This window comes from Linepithema humile, chromosome 4 (genome assembly GCF_040581485.1).
Source record: "Linepithema humile isolate Giens D197 chromosome 4, Lhum_UNIL_v1.0, whole genome shotgun sequence".
NCBI lineage: Eukaryota > Metazoa > Arthropoda > Insecta > Hymenoptera > Formicidae > Linepithema > Linepithema humile.
In genome coordinates, this window is record NC_090131.1 from 28,885,628 (window position 1) to 28,901,826 (window position 16,199).

Here is a 16,199-nt window from a genome sequence, read left to right on the forward strand (position 1 = left end):
ATTATTTAGAAACGCCGAAATTATTTTTGTACACAGACGAATAACTTTGTCAAAATACGTTTTAACAAAAATATTGAAAATATTTACAATATTAAATATTCTCTATTCAAATTCAAGTATTTAAAAATAAGCTTAAAGCTTTAAGAACTATTATTGATGAGCAAATAAGAACAGAATGATAATACGAAATTTAAACTAATAATTCGGGGCATTTTGTAAAAAAATATCTATGATAATGCAATATCTGAAAATAAATCAGAATAAATGCATAGGTACATATAATAATTTGTTTATGCACTCATATCTGTTGAGTCAATCACATCTGTTTATTTCTGCAATCAGCATATTAATTCCATTTAACATAGTTATATAATTAAAAAATTACGCGTTTTTCTTGATATAGCCATAAATTGAAAGTAGTTTTATTTTTTATAAATAAAATATATATTCTTTGTGCAATATTATGCACAAAACCATATATTCGTGTATATGCTGTAATGTCTCTTTCGCTGAGATGTTATTACTATACATACTCAGTATGAGATGTTATCGAGTGTTTTGATAATTGTTAGCTAGAATTGACTGACATATCAATATTTACATTCAAATGGAAAATCATGCGTCTTTTCTCGTTTTATACTTTTCGACAGAAAGGTTCTTGTATCGTATTCAGTTATACGAGTCCAGTCACTTCAAACGGACACAATGTCACTTATAACTAAAGAACATATATGGGAATATTATATAAATCTGACGGATTTTAAAGCACAGTGCAAGTATTGTGAATTTAAATATAATTATATAAATGATACAAACTTTAAACGTCACATAGAAAAAAACCACAAAAAAATTTTGGAATACGAAGAAGAGAGAAAACTAAGAAAATGGCCATGGATGTATTTCAAGTATTCAGATCAACTATTATCACAATGTATTATTTGTTATGCAAATATTCTGTCTACATCAAAATCTGCAGATTTAGAAGATCATTTGAGTTCGCATTCTAAAGAACAGCGGAAGAATCATATCCTTCAAAATTGGAAACGGAAATATTGGACACAACGAAATGATTTTGAGGTGGAATGTAATATTTGTCACTCCAAGTTTAGTCTTTCTATTGAAAACCATCTGGATTTTCATATAAAAAAGACACATTCGGACAAATTGAAAAATATGCAAGAAACACATGACTTAGTTGATTCGTCAGAACGTGTTTCATCACTTGAAACGAACGTAACTTTTATGCCATTAGATATTGCAACTAAAAAACATATATGGGAATATTATATAAATCTGACGGATTTTAAAGCACAGTGCAAGTATTGTGAAATTAAATATATTTATATAAATGATACAAAGTTTAAACATCACATAAGAATATTCCATAAAAAAATTTTGGAATTTGAAGAAGAGAAAAAACTAATAAAAGGGCCATGGATGTATTTCAAGTATTCAGATCAACTATTATCACAATGTATTATTTGCGATGCAGATATTCTGTCTACATCTAAATCTGAAGATTTAGAAAATCATTTAAATTCGCATTCTGAAGAACAACGGAAGAATCATATCTTTCAAAATTGGAAACGGAAATATTGGACACAACGAAATGATTTTGCGGTGGAGTGTAATATTTGCAACAACAACATATCTCTTGATATTGTAAAAAATCTCAATTTTCATATAAGAAATAGACATTCGGACAAATTGAAAATTATGCAAGAAACACATGACTCTGTTGATTCGTCAGAACGTGTTTCATCACTTAAAACAAAAGTAATATCTATGCCACTAAATATTGCAACTAAAAAACATATATGGGAATATTATATAAAGTTGACGGATTTTAGAGCACAATGCAAGTTTTGTGATAGTGAATATTATTATGCAAAAGGTAGAAGCTTTAAACGTCATATAGAAAAAGTCCATGAAAAAATTTGGAATCACGAAGAAGAGAGAAAACTAAAAAAATGGCCATGGATGTATTTCAAGTATTCAGACCAATCATTTTTACAATGTATTATCTGTAATGAAAATTATCCGTCTACATCTAAATCTGAAGATTTAGAAGATCACTTAAATTTTCATTCTAAAGAGCAACGGAAGAATCATATACTTCAAAGTTGGAAACAGAAATATTGGACTCAACGAAATGATTTTGAGGTGGAGTGTGATATTTGCAACAACAACATATCTCTTCAAATTCGTAAACATTTGGATTTTCATATAAGAAAGACACATTCTGACAAATTGAAAAATATGCAAGAAACACATGACTTAGTTGATTCGTCAGAACGTGTTTCATCACTTGAAACGAACGTAACTTTTATGCCATTAGATATTGCAACTAAAAAACATATATGGGAATATTATATAAAGCTGTCAGATTTTGAAGCACAGTGCAAGTATTGTGAAAATAAATATAATTATATAGATAATGGAAACTTTATACGTCATATAGCAAAACTCCATGAAGAAATTTGGAAATACGAAGAAGGGGGAAAACTAAGAAAACGGCCATGGATGTATTTCAAGTATTCAAACCAATTATTTTCACAATGTATTATCTGTGATTCAAAAGTTCTATCTACATCTAAATTTGTAGGAGATCACTTGAATTTGCATTCTAAAGAACAACAGAACAATCACACATTTCGAAGTTGGACGGAGAAATATTGGATACAAAGAAATGATTTTGTGGTGGAATGTAATATTTGTCACGACAACTTACCTCTTTCTATTCAGAAATGTCTAAATTCTCATATAAAAGAGACGCATTCGGACAAATTAAAAAATGTGCAAGAAACACATGATCCAGTTGGTTCATCAGATCGCATTTCATCGCATAAAACGGACACAACGTTTATGTCACTAAAAGATTGTTATGTATTGTTAAAGAGATGTCCACCTTATAATCTTTACATATAAAAAATACATAAAAATTTTTCAACTTGAAGAACAATATTCATATTTCAACTCTTTTGCGTGAAATGTATTATTTGTGATGAGAACGTTTTATTTTTATTTAAAATTTTAGAAGATTATTTACGTTCGCATTTTAAAGAACAATTGAAAAACATACATTTCAGAGTTGACTATATACCAAGGGGTACATACCAAAAGTCATAATTTAAGTAAACTGTATTAGTGACAGAAGCACATCTGTTGCTATGAGAACGCATTTCAATGACCATGTTAAAGATGAACATCATTTGGCAAGCCAACTAAACTGAACAAAATAGTGTAAATTTGATTAATATTTTTATTAATATTAGTATGTATAATTAATTTTTCACCGTTTTCAAATCGCGTTTAATTTATTAAAAATATACAATATAATGATCACAGTAAAACTAGACAATTTTTTTTTTATGTAAATGTTATAATTGTTTATATAGATTTATTTTCCCCCAGAAGGTGACATGATAGAAATGAGTATGATGATAACGGCGTCCAAGTACCAATCAATAATAATGGCAGTCTTGATTTGACGATTTTAATTTACTAAAAGATATATCCAAGAAAAGTGGCGTAATATAGATCTGACGTATAATTATTTATTTCATGTTATAAAATTATGAATATGAATATAAATCTATGTATCTATATATCTATATATCTATGTATTTCTATATATCTATGTGTCTATATATCTATATTGTATAATAAACAGAATTACATTTATTAATATATTAACTATAATTATGAATTTTATTACGTACTTATGTTTTAAATTTATAAACTAATTAATTTTATTTGTTATCACGATCTGCGAAATGTCATGCTTTAATAGTACATTGATACATTGGTATGGCAAAACTAATGCGTGCGTTGAAATGACAAAGGCCAACTTTATAAGGTCATATGCTATAATTTTTCGATACAACTGCAATATAAATTGTGTATATAATTGAAAAATAATTTATATATATTAGATAGGCAATAGAAATAAATTATGAAGAAACAGGGAGGGATATTCGTTAAAATAATTATTTTTCGGTTTTCTATATATAGATTCATGTACAGTTTTCTCTAAATTTATCCAAAGCTTATTTCTTAACGTCTACGGCTGCATCGAACGTTCTTCGTATCATAATAATATTTTATATTCTCTAGAATGAATCTCTAGAATAAATGAGATGAGTATTCCGTAACAGGGTATTAGGAAAATCAAGTTCACTCGATGCAAATCGATCGTTTTGAACTTGTTCTGCTCTTTACTCTCTAGCTTGATATTTAGCCAACGATCCTTAAGAGCGTCCATTATGTCTACTTCCTTGAACTTGATAAGTCTGGAAAATAAAGAATGACAGTGAAAACAAAATTTAACTCAAATAATAATTTCTTAAATATTGGACATGTAAATAATGACTAATTTATTTGCGCGACACTTACGCTGAGTCAATGGTTTTTCTGTAGCGTAAGTCCTTCTTAAGTGCAAACGTTATTCAGGTCTGATTGTAATTGCTCATAGATTGAAAGCTCATAGATTGAGCAGCCGCACCTGTTCAATGCCATAAATCGATCCTCGATCTCAAGCAACGCGTAAAAATGTTGTCAAGACTGCTTGAGTTTATAAGCATACACGATTTTTTCGATTACGAGAATAATGAAAGCTATTATTATTCCACAGCACATCACTTCAATTACTAAAGAAACTTGATCCATTCTGATCGCCTCCGTTTTATTGACATTAATATCGTTTTGCACTGTGTGTGGCAGCCGACGTTCTATCAACGCATCCAAAAGTCCAACTTCCATCAGTTTGAGTATTCTATTCATGAAAATCATTTATTCATATGTAATCAATTATCATGATTATATTATAATTCCTGTCGACATTTTTGTTACCCAAGATCAATAGCTCTTTTATATTTGAAATTCTTTGCGATGCCGGCAGCTATCCACATTTGCAAGTAGGGCCTTCCAACCAGAGTAAGGCGGCATATAATGTTTCCTCTTACTTTAGACTCATCTTCACCTTGGAGTAGAACGTAACGTTTTCCTTTTGTGGAACACGCCATTTTAAACATTTCCTCGACTGTTGATACAGCGATATTGCGTTTTGCCCTTTTAACTCGTACGAAAGTTTCTTGAGGACTTACCTATAAATTAGAACGAATATATTCGAAGCAGGAAATTTTAAATCTAATTACTTATTAATGAATTATAAATATTGTAATTATTATAATTATTATAATTATATATCAATAATTATAATTATTATTTACCTTAAACGCGATATCTGCAATTGAACCCTTTAGATTCACAACACTGTATTTAGAATGAGTTACCATAGAATCGAGAGAATCGAATGGTGGTATAAAAATACGTTTTGCCATATAAATAAACAGCACAGCACCAAACGCCATGTGCAATACAGAACAAAAAGGACCAGCGATATTTTTAATATCCATGATCTTCTAGAAAGAGAATGGGGAATATAGCATATTACAATTATTTATATTAATAACTTTTAAATATTTAATAAATGAGTCTCTTAATGTTTTTTTTCTTAATAATTATTTTTGCATAGCAAATTTTTGCATTGTTACTTTATTTTGTTGCAATGTATATTTATTTATAGTAAATTAATTTACTTCTGAACGAAAGTAAATAATATTGCACATAAACTGATTATTCGTACGTACTTTGATTGCAGAGATTTCCGAAATTATAAAATAAATGTTCACTGAAACGCGCAGCTGGATATTTATGTTCAGTCTGTAGCGAAATATTTTCTGTTAAATAGGTGCATACGCTTAGTAGTATATGCATAACGAATATGCCACACCACATTTTTCAAGAGAAAACTTATTATCCATGCATTGTCGGGCATCATTTCGCGACGAATGTACACACACAAATACTGTCTGTAAAATTATTTAAAATTATTATTAATATTATGATACACTTGAGTTATTAAGATGTTATCGATATATCGAAGCTGCTAAATTTTTTTAGTTAGTTGTGATTTCTTATTTAGAAATCAAGATTTTTTGATTTCTAGAAATTAAGAAATTGAATAATACGAATAATACGAATAATGATGGCCATTATTTATATAATATGTAATATATAAATAATGGTGATAATATAATTTCATTTTTTTTAAACTAATAATTATAATATATAATGCTTTGTAACTAAAGAGCTAAATAGTGCGCACAGTGCGCGCTTGTGTTCCTAGTTTAACAAAATTACTTAAAAGAAAAGAAGTCCATTTGCCTATCAAAATCTATCGAAATTTATCAAAACCCGTATCTTCATTCAATATATCCTACATTATTCAGAAACGCCGAAATTATTTTTGCACGCAGATGAATCACTTTGTCAAAATGAGTTTTAACAAAAATATTTAAACATATTTAAAAAAATTTTAAAATATTTAAAATATGTAAAAATATTTAAAATATTTAAAATATTAAATATTCTCCATTTAAATACGAGTATTTAAAATTGAGTCTAAAACATTAAAAACTATTATTATTGAGCAAATAAGAACAGAACAATGATACGAAATTTAAACCAATAATTCGGGGCACTTTGTAAAAAAAAATAGACGATGATGTCATATCTGAAAATAAATCAGAATAAATGCAGAATTTATGCATTGATATCAGTTGAGTCAATTACATCTATTTTTTTCTGCAATTCGCATATTAATTGCATTTAACGCAGTTAAATAATTCGTAAAAGTACACGTTTTTCTCGATATAACCATAATTTGAAAGTAGTTTTTTTTATATGCATAAATAATATATTATTTGTGCATTATTTCTCACAAAACCGTATATTCGTGTATATGCTGCAAACGTCTCTTTCGCTGAGATGTTATTACTATACATACTCGGCATGATATGTTACCGCATGTTTTGGTAATTGTTAGCTAGATTTGACGTATTAATATTTACATTCAAAGAAAAAAGCATGCGTCTTCTTTCGTCCTGTTTTATACTTTTGAACGGAAAGGTTCTTGTATCGTATTCAGTTATACGCGTCACTTCAAACGGACACAATGTCACTCATAACTAAAGAACACATATGGGAATATTATATTAATCTGACGGATTTTAAATCACAGTGCAAGTATTGTAAAATTAAATTTATTTATATACAAGATGCAAACTTTAAACGTCATATAAAAGGATTACATACAAAAATTTCGGAATACGAAGAAGAGAGAAAACTAATAAAATGGCCATGGATGTATTTCAAGTATTCAGACGAATCATTTTTACAATGTATTATCTGTAATGAAAATTATCCCTCTACATGTAAGGCTGAAGATTTAGTAGATCACTTAAATTCGCATTCTAAAGAAGAACGGAAGAATCATATACTTCATAAATGGACACGGAAATATTGGACACAACGAAATGATTTTGAGGTGGAGTGTAATATTTGCAACAACAATATATCTCTTCAAATTCATAAACATCTGGATTTTCATATAAAAAAGAAACATTTGAACAAGTCGAAAAATATGCAAGAAACACATGACCCAGTTGATTCGTCAGAACGTGTTTCATCACTTGAAACAAAAGTAATATCTATGCCACTATGTATTGCAACTAAAAAACATATATGGGAATATTATATAAATCTGACGGATTTTAAAGCAAAGTGCAAGTATTGTGAATTTAAATATAAATATATAAATGATAAAAACTTTAAACGTCACATAGAAAAAAACCACAAAAAAATTTTGGAATACGAAGAAGAGAGAAAACTAAGAAAATGGCCATGGATGTATTTCAAGTATTCAGATCAACTATTATCACAATGTATTATGTGTGATGCAGATATTTTGTCTACCTCTAAATTTGAAGATTTACAAGATCACTTGAATTCGCATTCTGAAGAACAACGGAAGAATTATATCTTTCAAAATTGGAAACGGAAATATTATACACAACGAAATAATTTTGAGGTGGAGTGTAATATTTGTAACAACAACATATCTCTTCAAATTCAAAAACATCTGGATTATCATATAAGAAAAAAACATTCGGACAAATTGAAAATTATGCAAGAAACACATGACTTAGTTGATTCGTCAGAACGTGTTTCATCACTTGAAACGAACGTAACTTTTATGCCATTAGATATTGCAACTAAAAAACATATATGGGAATATTATATAAAGCTGTCAGATTTTGAAGCACAGTGCAAGTATTGTGAAAATAAATATAATTATATAGATAATGGAAACTTTATACGTCATATAGCAAAACTCCATGAAGAAATTTGGAAATACGAAGAAGGGGGAAAACTAAGAAAACGGCCATGGATGTATTTCAAGTATTCAAACCAATTATTTTCACAATGTATTATCTGTGATTCAAAAGTTCTATCTACATCTAAATTTGTAGGAGATCACTTGAATTTGCATTCTAAAGAACAACAGAACAATCACACATTTCGAAGTTGGACGGGGAAATATTGGATACAAAGAAATGATTTTGTGGTGGAATGTAATATTTGTCACGACAACTTACCTCTTTCTATTCAGAAATGTCTAAATTCTCATATAAAAGAGACGCATTCGGACAAATTAAAAAATGTGCAAGAAACACATGATCCAGTTGGTTCATCAGATCGCATTTCATCGCATAAAACGGACACAACGTTTATGTCACTAAAAGATTGTTATGTATTGTTAAAGAGATGTCCACCTTATAATCTTTACATATAAAAAATACATAAAAATTTTTTAACTTGAAGAACAATATTCATATTTCAACTCTTTTGCGTGAAATGTATTATTTGTGATGAGAACGTTTTATTTTTATTTAAAATTTTAGAAGATTATTTACGTTCGCATTTTAAAGAACAATTGAAAAACATACATTTCAGAGTTGACTATATACCAAGGGGTACATACCAAAAGTCATAATTTAAGTAAACTGTATTAGTGACAGAAGCACATCTGTTGCTATGAGAACGCATTTCAATGACCATGTTAAAGATGAACATCATTTGGCAAGCCAACTAAACTGAACAAAATAGTGTAAATTTGATTAATATTTTTATTAATATTAGTATGTATAATTAATTTTTCACCGTTTTCAAATCGCGTTTAATTTATTAAAAATATACAATATAATGATCACAGTAAAACTAGACAATTTTTTTTTATGTAAATGTTATAATTGTTTATATAGATTTATTTTCCCCCAGAAGGTGACATGATAGAAATGAGTATGATGATAACGGCGTCCAAGTACCAATCAATAATAATGGCAGTCTTGATTTGACGATTTTAATTTACTAAAAGATATATCCAAGAAAAGTGGCGTAATATAGATCTGACGTATAATTATTTATTTCATGTTATAAAATTATGAATATGAATATAAATCTATGTATCTATATATCTATATATCTATGTATTTCTATATATCTATGTGTCTATATATCTATATTGTATAATAAACAGAATTACATTTATTAATATATTAACTATAATTATGAATTTTATTACGTACTTATGTTTTAAATTTATAAACTAATTAATTTTATTTGTTATCACGATCTGCGAAATGTCATGCTTTAATAGTACATTGATACATTGGTATGGCAAAACTAATGCGTGCGTTGAAATGACAAAGGCCAACTTTATAAGGTCATATGCTATAATTTTTCGATACAACTGCAATATAAATTGTGTATATAATTGAAAAATAATTTATATATATTAGATAGGCAATAGAAATAAATTATGAAGAAACAGGGAGGGATATTCGTTAAAATAATTATTTTTCGGTTTTCTATATATAGATTCATGTACAGTTTTCTCTAAATTTATCCAAAGCTTATTTCTTAACGTCTACGGCTGCATCGAACGTTCTTCGTATCATAATAATATTTTATATTCTCTAGAATGAATCTCTAGAATAAATGAGATGAGTATTCCGTAACAGGGTATTAGGAAAATCAAGTTCACTCGATGCAAATCGATCATTTTGAACTTGTTCTGCTCTTTACTCTCTAGCTTGATATTTAGCCAACGATCCTTAAGAGCGTCCATTATGTCTACTTCCTTGAACTTGATAAGTCTGGAAAATAAAGAATGACAGTGAAAACAAAATTTAACTCAAATAATAATTTCTTAAATATTGGACATGTAAATAATGACTAATTTATTTGCGCGACACTTACGCTGAGTCAATGGTTTTTCTGTAGCGTAAGTCCTTCTTAAGTGCAAACGTTATCCAGGTCTGATTGTAATTGCTCATAGATTGAAAGCCCATAGATTGAGCAGCCGCACCTGTTCAATGCCATAAATCGATCCTCGATCTCAAGCAACGCGTAAAAATGTAGTCAAGACTGCTTGAGTTTATAAGCATACACAATTTTTTCGATTACGAGAATAATGAAAGCTATTATTATTCCACAGCACATCACTTCAATTACTAAAGAAACTTGGGCCATTCTGATCGCCTCCGTTTTATTGACATTAATATCGTTTTGCACTGTGTGTGGCAGCCGACGTTCTATCAACGCATCCAAAAGTCCAACTTCCATCAGTTTGAGTATTCTATTCATGAAAATCATTTATTCATATGTAATCAATTATCATGATTATATTATAATTCCTGTCGACATTTTTGTTACCCAAGATCAATAGTTCTTTTATATTTGAAATTCTTTGCGATGCCGGCAGCTATCCACATTTGCAAGTAGGGCCTTCCAACCAGAGTAAGGCGGCATATAATGTTTCCTCTTACTTTAGACTCATCTTCACCTTGGAGTAGAACGTAACGTTTTCCTTTTGTGGAACACGCCATTTTAAACATTTCCTCGACTGTTGATACAGCGATATTGCGTTTTGCCTCTCTAACTCGTACGAAAGTTTCTTGAGGACTTACCTATAAATTAGAACGAATATATTCGAAGCAGGAAATTTTAAATCTAATTACTTATTAATGAATTATAAATATTGTAATTATTATAATTATATATCAATAATTATAATTATTATTTACCTTAAACGCGATATCTGCAATTGAACCCTTTAGATTCACAACACTGTATTTAGAATGAGTTACCATAGAATCGAGAGAATCGAATGGTGGTATAAAAATACGTTTTGCCATATAAATAAACAGCACAGCACCAAACGCCATGTGCAATATAGAACAAAAAAGGCCTAGCGATGTTTCTAATATCCTTGATCTTTTCTCAAGAATGCCGGGAATGTAGCCTATTATAATTATTACTCAAACTAAAATCTTTCATTATGGTAAAATATTATTTTGTACGGAAACAAGTTTTGATGATGGCAAGCATGTGTTGTTTTCATGTATTTCCAAAATGATATCATTATTATATGTAATAATTAAAATCTGAGTTCTAAAACGTGCGCGATTCGAAACTTAATAAATCTTCAGAAAAAGATACACGTAAGAAAATTACACATAAGCTTGATGAATGGGAATAAAATGTCCAAACTTATGATTCATACTTTGTTTGCAGAGCATTCCAAAGTTATAGAAGAAGTGATCGCCGAAGGTTGTGCTTTTACATTTATCTTCGAGTCGTGCAATGACAATTTGTGAGCAAAAGCTGCACACGCTCAGCAATACATGTATAACTAATATAATGCACCATATTTGCCAAGAGAATACTTTTGCCATCCATGTGCTATCGTGTATCCCTTCTTCACGAACATACAATCGTTGGCTGCAAAATTCAAGATTATTATGGCAATTTTTAGCATAGTTAAATTTTTGTTGAATCACCAAGAATAAATTTTATAAAATGTCTCTCTTTTGAGAATTTTACATATTTTTTTCTCTATTTATTGTTTCAAAAGATAGAAATGTGTTCGTAAAACTAAGTACTTAAATATACCTGTTCATCCACAGAGGCATTGAAAAATCAACAGCTACAAGTCGCGCACTATATGTTTCGACTTTTGGTATTACAGTAGTCTCATTGCGAAAAATTATGCTTAATAATCCATGCTGATAAGTCTGATTTTCCAGTAAACCCAGGCTGCTTTCATTTGATCTAATTGGCTGTAATCTAGAAATAAGAAAAGTGTTTTCTGATTACTGTATGTTCTTATCTTTGTTAACAGTTAATTTTCTAATACAATAGCAATATGATCAAAGCAACTTTACGTAAAATTCAGCGATTGCGAAAGCAAGGTCCATAAATCACCGCAGAGTCCTGTTATTTTTGTGTCATTGTCATAGAATTCGAGGAAATATTTTTCCTAAAAATATGCAATCACAACGAAATTATTATTTAATTATTTGCTGATTTATATTTTTAAATTTAAAATACGTAATAGATTGCTAATTTAGGATTATTATATACGCATACGATACTACTTTGAATATTCAAATCTTCCCTAATCGATTTCTGAAGAGCAGTTATCATGTTATTAATTAAAGAAATTAATTTTAACGAAAAATATGAACATTGCGTAAACTCGAAAAATATTTGAGACTAAACATTGGATATATACGATTTATGGAAGCATACCTCGAAAGATGTTAAAGTCAAGTTTTGCAGTTGAAAATTATGAGTTTCCTGTTCTCGACTTTGTCTAAAACGTTCTTGTTGCATCATGGCATATACTGGTATACTCGAAATTGGTACAAAAATTCCTTGCATTTTGTTCCAAATCACGCCATTCATCTTGGACTATGACAATGTAGCCAGGAGTAACAATCATCTCAAAAAGACGTCTCTACACGTTTTTATAACTTTTATACTATTTTTTTGTAGTTTTTTAATAGAGAAATAATTATCATGAGTCTCTGATTGCGTATAGTTCGAGATAGCACAAATAAAGGGATAAAGCATTTGCAATCTCTTTATAAAATCTTATGCACATACCGACTTATTCCTCAAAGTATTAATTTAGCTGAGAAAATTGATACATGCTAATGTGTAGCACCAATATTATATCAATGAATAATGTCCATTAATTATTTACAATTTTGATTCGTAAAACCTTCCTATTAATGAAGGCAAATACCTGTTATGGACTGCCGTAGAGATTCCAGCGTATCCGTTTTTTAACGGCTTTAACGTAGATCGAATCGAAGATCATCTTCCAACACATTTTTTTCTGCGTCGTTTATTCGTAGCAAATCAATTCTAGTCGTTATCACGATTTGCAGAATGCAATCATACTATTTTTCCATTCAGGCTGCTGGGCGTCTCGATGGCGTGTCGTAACGTTATCACATGGCAAAACTAATGTAATGCAAAAGCATTTGATCAATAATACCTTGCGTGATATCATAATGCAAACAAAACATATGAACTAGTGATTACACGTTGCGAACATCATCTTTTATCCGTTAGTACATTGATGAAACGATAAAAAGATAATTCAGCTATTATATGTTGATATTTAACGGGAAAACTGTCAGCTGCAAATTATTATTGCAACATTTAAAGCTTCCTGGAAAATGTGCACATAAAATAAACAGATAGTTAAATGTTGATCGTATTACAACTATTGGATACATTTTTATAAAACAAAAGGAAGTGAGCAGCCGTAGTATACGAAAAACATGAATTGTATATTATATTTGACTGAATATATAAAGGTCTTAAATGTATAATTTTTCGCTGAAGTTTACTTGACATAAATTAACTTAGGTCTAAGCTTCCGTGGCAAACCTTCGAGACGATCGGGATTATGATCGATACAAACTTCGATTCGGAGATTTGTCAGTTCTAGAAGTCCTTATTTAACTCAATAGCACTCTCACGCACACTCTTCGATCTTCGTTCGTTCAGTCAATGGACGTGGGAGCTAAAAATCACCGAACGACATTATTAATGTCACGTTCTTTTTTTTTTTTTTTACCTCATTCCAAAAAACGGAACTTACTCTTCACGTATTTTTCTTTTTTTTTCTTCTTCATTAATACAAAATTATAAAAAGTATAATACAGTCTCCCTTGAAATGCTTTAATTCTAAGTTTTCACTCTTTAATCGCTTGTCGCTAATATATTTGCTGCTTCGGTTTTAAATGGGCATTAATTTCGCCAAGTTCATCGTTGGATATTGTTCGACTTTGTATCGAGTGACAGTATTTTAGCGTCCGTTAGGATGCATATTCTACGCCCTATACACAAATAACATATAATTTATACATGAACGCCGATAATTCTCCGTTTAACATCGCTGAATGTTTCGTGGTTATCAAATCTCAGTCGTTTGCGTCTTTGAGGTCAAGAAATACTAAAAAATTGTACAGCTGAAAAAATAGCAAGCATTTAAAAAATTTGCCGCGATAAATTACCTCTTTTGTTAGCGCAGTATATATAATCATAATAATATTAAATATCTGTAGATACACAATGTGCGCGTGATGTAGGAGAGGAAGCCACCGATAACTATAATAATTGATTTGTTTCCGTTGCATATCAGCGCCTTGGAACGTACTCCAATTAATGTATATATATATTACAATTGTTGCAATAAATTACGATTTCATTTTGAAAGAGCGACCTCAAAGATTTTTTACAGATAAAAGATAAATATGCGATTATTATAAAAATGTACAAATTGAATACCTTTTTGTTAACAGTCAATATTCACTATCCGAGTTTTGGCATACGATATGACGATTATAAAAATTGCTTTTTAGAAAACATCTTATAACACACATTCAAAAAACACACTCATACATCTTTTCTCTATCACTCTTTCCTTCTCACTTCCGCTTATTACAATATCCGATCGCGCATGCTCGCATACGACTTTTTTTTGAACATTTCTGTAAAGATTATTCGAAAACGTGAATCATAAGGTATGCCTTATATAGAGCATAACAATATTCCATACAATATTATACTCTTTGGACAGAGCATGCATGATTAAACACTCGTTTTAATGTAAATATCAACGTGCGTTGACATTGTATGTTCTGCAAGTTAAATCTTTTTTTTAAATGTGAAATAGAAATATCTCTCGCATCTTTTATATAACTTACGAATAAATGTATAAATTATATATATGTATTCATTAGTATAATATTTCAATTAACATCTATCTTTTGTTAAAAATAAAAGGATAAGTATATCTTTAAAAAAGTTCATATTTTGTTGGATAAATAAAGTCACAAATGGAATTATATTAGAGCACAATATCCGATTCTGTCCTGCATATGTATGTTATTAAACTATGTTATATGTGAGACATTAGGCATACACCACCCGAGATAAACGGCAATATAAAATATGTGTATAATTGTAAAAATAAATAAATGCACGTATATGGCAGTGAGTAGGTGTAATAGCGATTCTCAGTATCTACCTTGTTCGTTTCGATACTGCTGAGAGTATCCGACACTATTGTAAGGATATACCTACACTTGCATCAATGCTGACAATCATCGTGGCAAATATATATATATATATACGAGAAACGTATACATTAATCGCTACTACGAAATCGTTCACTTTGATACCCTTGTTTCAGTCGTGACTTTGCTGGGATCCGGTAACCTGACAACCAATTGTGCGCCGTTTTGCATCGGTCTCGAGCCGTTATTTGGTGGTAAGATTGGTTTAGGCGCGACCGGCTGAGGTATTATTGCAGGTAAAACTTTCTTCGCGCCGCTCAACTTGGGCGAGCAACATTGTTTGTCGTCGTAAACGTCGTTCAGATTGACATTTGTAGTAGGATTTTGATAATTAGGCATTTTCATTGGTGTTCCATGTTCCGTGTTGAAACTGCTGATCTGCCTCTGTTCAATGCAGTTAGAATTCGGGAAAGTATTCACCGGCGGTAGCATTTTTATCGAGCTACTGTGATCGTTGACGTTGCAGATAGCCGGCTCCGCTTTCTGGTCGCTCTTATATATGGGTGCCGATAATTGCGTCGAATTGGTTTTATTGGTGCTCTTGTGGCTGCTGCCGGAGTAGCTGGTGATAGACTCGTTGCAGAAGTCGCTCAAGTAGGTTTGATTTATGTACCAATTGTGCAGTCGATGATGGATTTCCGGAAACTGCGGCCTGCGATTCGCCACTTCATGCCAGCATTCGATCATTAGACTGTAAATCATTGTCGGACAGTCTTCGGGACACGGCAGTAATTGCCGCGAGCGAATCATGTCTATAACCTCTTGATTGTTGTATCCATAGTATGGCTGGATAAAAATACACAAAACGTAAGAGGAATTGTAGAAATAGGATTTTTATCATTGATTTGACTTGAA

At 30.2% G+C, this 16,199-nt stretch overlaps 3 protein-coding genes across 12 annotated transcripts in view; 1 reads left to right on the forward strand and 2 right to left on the reverse strand.

Annotated features, from left to right (window-relative positions):
• The first annotated feature begins 13 nt into the window (after positions 1-13).
• LOC105673402 (uncharacterized) lies at positions 14-3,948 on the forward strand. Of its 5 annotated transcripts, none has more exons than XM_067354192.1 (2): positions 14-2,534; positions 2,606-2,758. In XM_067354192.1, exons 1-2 carry the CDS (start codon positions 706-708, stop codon positions 2,628-2,630), a joined length of 1,854 nt encoding a protein of 617 aa, XP_067210293.1. In that variant the 5' UTR covers positions 14-705; the 3' UTR covers positions 2,631-2,758. The 5 variants fall into 5 exon arrangements, 1 of the variants encoding a protein (XP_067210293.1); XR_010889989.1 differs by adding an exon at positions 3,415-3,948 and having other exon boundaries at positions 85-3,274; XR_010889988.1 differs by adding an exon at positions 3,399-3,948 and having other exon boundaries at positions 85-3,243.
• A 5,315-nt stretch (positions 3,949-9,263) lies between these two features.
• Positions 9,264-13,410, reverse strand: LOC105673306 (uncharacterized). Of its 2 annotated transcripts, none has more exons than XM_067354211.1 (9): positions 12,998-13,410; positions 12,499-12,706; positions 12,132-12,226; positions 11,860-12,033; positions 11,471-11,688; positions 10,992-11,209; positions 10,621-10,874; positions 10,165-10,543; positions 9,264-10,061 (listed from the first exon to the last, which is right to left on the reverse strand). In XM_067354211.1, exons 2-8 carry the CDS (start codon positions 12,652-12,654, stop codon positions 10,327-10,329), a joined length of 1,332 nt encoding a protein of 443 aa, XP_067210312.1. In that variant the 5' UTR covers positions 12,655-12,706; positions 12,998-13,410; the 3' UTR covers positions 9,264-10,061; positions 10,165-10,326. The 2 variants fall into 2 exon arrangements, with proteins under 2 accessions (XP_067210312.1, XP_067210314.1); XM_067354213.1 differs by having other exon boundaries at positions 12,856-13,410.
• Positions 13,411-13,531: 121 nt separating this feature from the next.
• Ror (Tyrosine-protein kinase transmembrane receptor Ror) overlaps positions 13,532-16,199 on the reverse strand; it is a 235,420-nt gene continuing 232,752 nt past the window's right edge. For 4 of the 5 annotated variants that reach the window (XM_012368899.2, XM_067354184.1, XM_067354183.1 and 1 more), the window contains one exon: positions 13,532-16,130. In XM_012368899.2, coding sequence (XP_012224322.2) covers positions 15,438-16,130 — 693 coding nt within the window. In that variant the 3' untranslated portion in view covers positions 13,532-15,437. The remainder of the gene's footprint in view (positions 16,131-16,199) is intronic. The other variant, XR_010889984.1, reaches the window with a different exon arrangement.